The 5193-nt window shown below is 33.7% G+C and overlaps 1 protein-coding gene across 4 annotated transcripts; it reads right to left on the bottom strand.

Annotated features, from left to right (window-relative positions):
* Positions 1–1990: 1990 nt before the first annotated feature.
* LOC112792729 (large ribosomal RNA subunit accumulation protein YCED homolog 1, chloroplastic) lies at positions 1991–4644 on the bottom strand. 4 transcript variants are annotated; one of them, XM_025836072.3, is made up of 4 exons: positions 4450–4627; positions 4158–4204; positions 3449–4030; positions 1991–2536 (listed from the first exon to the last, which is right to left on the bottom strand). In XM_025836072.3, exons 3-4 carry the CDS (start codon positions 4003–4005, stop codon positions 2113–2115), a joined length of 981 nt encoding a protein of 326 aa, XP_025691857.1. In that variant the 5' UTR covers positions 4006–4030; positions 4158–4204; positions 4450–4627; the 3' UTR covers positions 1991–2112. The 4 variants fall into 4 exon arrangements, with proteins under 4 accessions (XP_025691857.1, XP_025691856.1, XP_025691858.1 ...); XM_025836071.3 differs by having other exon boundaries at positions 3449–4204; positions 4450–4644; XM_025836073.3 differs by lacking the exon at positions 4158–4204 and having other exon boundaries at positions 4450–4616.
* Between the last annotated feature and the right edge of the window lie 549 nt (positions 4645–5193).

The raw sequence follows: 5193 nt of genomic DNA, 5'->3' as shown, positions 1-5193 counted from the left end.
TTCTGTTCTGGCAGATTTTTGTTTGGTCTATATCCTGTATGAGATTAAAGAGAGAATATTATTTGGTTGCTTAGCCAAAGAATTTAACTTACAATTTTAAAATAGCAAATAGTAGTAATAATAAAAATTGGGGTGTTAGATACAAGGTGATTGGCATAAGCAGTTAAGCACAATGGGGTAAAGAGGTAGACGGATAGAGTGACAGAGTACTTCAAACAACAGAAGCATTATGGCATTCAAGTGCACCACAAAAGTTGCTGTACCTTTTGGTAACTATTAGTGTTGTAAGTTGTATGATTAGCTCAGGTTATGTCTTGAGAAAAAACCTTAGAATTCTTGGTACTCAATATACTACTTTAGTAGTTTTTTCACTTTATGGTCTCTTTTGTGCGTTATGTTGCTTGGGTTAGGGAGAGAGAGAGAATGAGAAGTTGCAAAATCTAATGCTAGAGCCTCTTGTGAAAACATCCAAAATGATTTTAAAGGGAAAACTGATCATGAAATAAAATTTAAGAGGTGGAATCTGATAAAAACTATGATCAGAAGATGTATAGGAGGGGAATTAAGGTAGAGTTTGGTTAGTGGGTGCGTTTATACAAGACAGAGACATGTTGACACACGTTTTCTTTTGTTTGGTTGTTGAGACACACAATTACCTTGGTACACAAATTGACACAAATTACATATATTCAGTGTACCTCTAATAAGTTGGGACACAAAATTAATATTGAGACACTGATTTTAACAATTTTACTCTTCTTTTTTCTCTCCATTTCAATTTTCGTCTGTTCTCTCTTCGTGACCAACCAAGCAGAATCTCTTCTCCCCTCCCTTCTTCCCATTTGAACTTCTGTTTCTTCTCTTTTCATGAACAACGAACGTCTTACTGAAGTGTCTCATTACCACTACCTCACTTCCTCCTCATACTCTCCAGCAGATTGGGTCTCTGTCTTTTTCTTTTTTCCAAATCTCTAGATCTGCGACTTGTGTTTCTGCCATGTCGCAAGGGAGCCTGTTCCTCCATCTTCATCTCTGTTCATCTTTCTATTTGTCCTCCTCTAAATTTTTTTCCTAAAATAAAGTTTTATTTTTTTGTTTTTTATTATTAATTTGTGTTATTTTTAAAAAAAAATTATAGTGTGAATGCTATGAACAATTTTTTCTTTTGGCTTTTATGCTGTTGAAATATTTCACATTCCAATTAATTTTTTAATTTGATATTCCATTGTTTCATAGTCACTTCAACAACTTAAAATTAACACCAAGATTCAAAAGGAAAATCATGTCAATTAAAATGAAGAAAAGGTGCATAGCATAGGTTATTTTAAAAATTTTTCCACTACCAGTACAATGGAAGCCATGTATAAATTTTTTTGTTGGATCTGCCAGACTCAAGTGAAAAAAAAAATTAATTTCTAACTGAGCATATATCAGAGAATTTTAATATCTCCACAAATATTCAGTGTCGGGTGGGTTGTTGTTGACCACAAAATATGGGAATTTGTTACTTCAGCGGATTCTTTAACGCACGTGGAAGATGTTGAATGAATAGCCAGCATTTTTGCCCCTTCCCCCTTGGCTCTCCCTACAGCCCTACTAGGCTGGCTACTACTAATCACGAGTAATAAATTAAAAAACGAAGGGATAAGAATAAGATTTTAATATCTGAAAACATCAACAGAATTTATCTTTTACTTCATTTAGTATTTCAATAAAAAAAAAATAAAAAGATATTAAGAATACCAAAATTCAAAAATAAAACATTTCTAAATTTAAAAAAAACAACAAATGTAAATAATTAAAATAGCAAGTGAAAATAGACATTTACATCATATCATTAACAGTTTTTCACTTAAAGAGAGAAAAAAATTGATAGTGAAACAGAATTGATTAATTGAACATCTTTTTTAAATCTTTTCTTTGGGACTAATTTATCCAAAAAGAAAATTAATAGTCACTGAACTAATATACTTAGCAAAGACCAAATAAATTTTGGATCCCCAAAATGATAAAATTTATCGTAAAGGTTAACTATATACAAAAACTGAGAGTACATAAAAATAGGCATCATGGTTCAGCCTAATGAGCAAATCCTAAGAACTCGTATATATGTTACAAATGCATCTGCTCTTTTAAATTTCCAAGAGGGCCAAAGCCTTTTTTGTCTTTCACTTCCTCCTGGTTACAATTACAACTGTTGATGTTGAAGTTTTGGCCACATTTCATGCAAATGCCTTTGCACCACGGATCACAAACTGAATTCATGGTAATCTCAAGATGCACCCTGTCTCTTATGTTCTTTGAAATGTCAATTTCTTTGTCTTCCAGGGGAAAATGCAGCCTATCATCCAAATCGATTAGTGCATCATTGTCCTCATCGTCATCCCCGTTGCCCTCACCACTGTTTCCAAAGGTTGTATATATGTCTTCCCCATAAATAACACCCAGATCAATAGTCTCTGGTTCTTCAATGGGTTCTTCAGTGAGTAAAAGAGAGAACTCGGAAAATACACTCTCAGCAGATGGCATACCACACCTTCAACAGAGAATGATATTGAAACAAAGTTGTTAAAATTAAAAATAACAATAAAAACAACCGAGATGGATAAAGGAATGCTTATTAGGCAATACAAAAAAATATTTTTCACAAAATACACCAATCATATTTGTTCTGTTCTGTTAATGATGAGGGGAAAGATGGTACCATCTGTGATGATATGGTATTATTAATGCTTGGAAAAGGATTCTACTACCTTAGTAGTCACCTAGAACCTGTTCTATTTCAGTAGTTAGCTCAATCAATAATAGTGGAGAGGAGAGGATACATCAACTTCTGCGCTATCCATTTTTTGCTTACCTCCCACACTTTTTTTTCCAAAGTTAGCAATGAGACTCGAACACACAACCTCTAGGTGAGTATAGGGAGAATATGCCATTTGAGATATCGCTCGTTGGCACTTACCTCCCACACTTAAATCTTTATAAAACAAACAGAATAATATATAAAGATACACTTAGAAAATCCCTCAAAAAAATATATATAATAATAAATAAACAAATAAGATACTTATGTTGCCATTATTGCCTTTTTTCCTTTTAAATAAGGAGCAATCTATCTTGTACCACGCAGACTTTAGCAGTAAAGAGCTGGTAACAGCGTCCTCTTTGAATCTAGCAGCTGATTAAACTTACTGGCCTGCAAATCTTATGCAAACTAGCTTGGCCAGCTGCATATAGCAATCAATTACTTTGTTTAAGCAAAATTGTCTCAACAGGTTCATCTTCTATGGCATACTTAGATGGAGTTAAACAAATTATAAACCATGATCAGGATAACAATTACTATGTTGTTATAATTTCACTATATAGAAGCACAGATTAAACCACATCATAATGAATGCAAAGAAAATTTCAGACATGTTAATGAGAAAAGTCACAAGGGTAGTACCTACTGCAAAGAAGACCAATGACAGTTTTTATGATCCCATCAAGCCTCAATTTTTTCTTCTTCCTGACCACATCTATTGAGATCTGAACAGGAGTTCCATTAGGATAGTCCTTCACGGCTTTTGTGACCCGCAATCCCATGACAGAAGCCCTATTTTTCGATAAATCTGTGGAAAGATTTCCTAGACCTAGACTCTCCAAGGTAGTGCAGTATTCCACATGTGAAATTGATGCGTTTCTCTTATATATAACAGCACCTTCCCATGGGGACCCAGTAGATTCAACTTCATCATCATCATCGTCATCCCAATCCATGGACTCATCAATAAATGACTCAAAATCATCAAGTCCCTTGCATTTAGCAGTATACTTATGCAGCACATTTGGTTCAATTCTACGGTTTGTATATAAATGTCTGGTTTTACTATTTGGAACCGGTCTATTCCAAAAAGGGGTGAAGGAAATATATGCAATTTTATGCTGGGAGTTTACATTACAAGTCTTCCATTGAGAAATTTGTAAAGGGACTGCAGCGGATGAAGGGATAAGAAGTGACATTTTCAGGTTCCAATGATTGATAAACCTAAAAAATCAAACTCTGATTTGGAATTCTAACAATTATGCAAAAGCAATAGTTTCCAAGTAAGGCTCTATCAGCATTCAGTAGCTATATCTTTCCAAATAATTTTGCAGTATATATACTGACTCACAATATTTGTGCTTATGTAAAGCAGCTACAGTTGACAGGAACTGTATTCTGATAAAGAAGAAGGATAGACAACAAGTGTAATTATCAGCGTTAAATGTCGCAAATGGGTATAAAAAGGGGAAATTTACGACGGGGTAAAGAGAAAAAGAAACCCTAAACCCTAATAAAACCCAAATTCAAATAGAATGAAAACGAAATGCGAAACATGAAAGTGAAAGAAAAAATGGTAGGCAAGTACGTGTTAAAGAATGAAAATATAATCCAAAGATTATGAACAGAAATAGAGGACTTACCGTGAGTGAGAAGATAAAACGCATCAGCGGCGGCAACACGAGCAGATAACGGGGTTGCCCATTGCTCAACTGGCTCCATGACAAAACACCCGACTGGATGAATGCCTCTCTCACTTCGTGTGCTTCTGCTGTTAATTAGGAGGGTTCGGTTTGCGGTTTAGTTCGGTTCTTTGGAAACAAAAAATCATTCAAATCAATTATACATAAAATATTCCGTTTAATTTAAGGAAAAGTCTAGATGCCACTAATTTTTGTGTTTTCTGACCAGTACTTAATCATCAAATAAAAGTAAGTAATCTTTTATCATTATATGTAATTTCACACAATTAAAAATAATATTGATGGTCAATTGATAGTTACAAAATATCAAAATTGCTGGCTCTCTAACATTTTTCTTAATTTAATTTGGTTTTTTATAAGACCAACAAAATCAATTAAAATTGAATTAGTTTATAGTTTTTTATGTCACTTATTCAAACAAATTTTATGTCTGGCTCAAATCTAACTCTTTTTGGAACCTCATTATTATCCCATTTTAAAGTTATCGTCGAACTCTTTTCCTTCAGTAGAGGGTATTGTCCTTACTGGCGGAGATCAGACAGTGGGTTCTGTGGTCGCCTGTGAAAGTTGGTTCAACCCTCTTCTCATCGGTTTTTATTAATTTTTTGCTTATTCTGAGTTGCTAATTTTATGAAATAATGGTTGAATCGAATGATTCTGTTAAATTTTTTGTTGAATTAATTT

This window comes from Arachis hypogaea, chromosome 13 (assembly GCF_003086295.3).
Source record: "Arachis hypogaea cultivar Tifrunner chromosome 13, arahy.Tifrunner.gnm2.J5K5, whole genome shotgun sequence".
NCBI lineage: Eukaryota > Viridiplantae > Streptophyta > Magnoliopsida > Fabales > Fabaceae > Arachis > Arachis hypogaea.
The sequence above is the reverse complement of the archived record's forward strand: the minus strand, read 5'-3'. Positions and strand labels throughout refer to the sequence as shown.

Coding starts and splice junctions, on each gene's coding strand:
- LOC112792729 (XM_025836070.3), bottom strand. CDS start 4,528: ATGGAGCCAGTTGAGCAATGGGCAACCCCGTTATCTGCTCGTGTTGCC. Junction 3,975..4,449: donor GTTTTATCTTCTCACTCACG/GTAAGTCCTCTA, acceptor CATCCGCTGCAG/TCCCTTTACAAATTTCTCAA. Junction 2,537..3,448: donor ATTGGTCTTCTTTGCAGTAG/GTACTACCCTTG, acceptor TCTCTGTTGAAG/GTGTGGTATGCCATCTGCTG.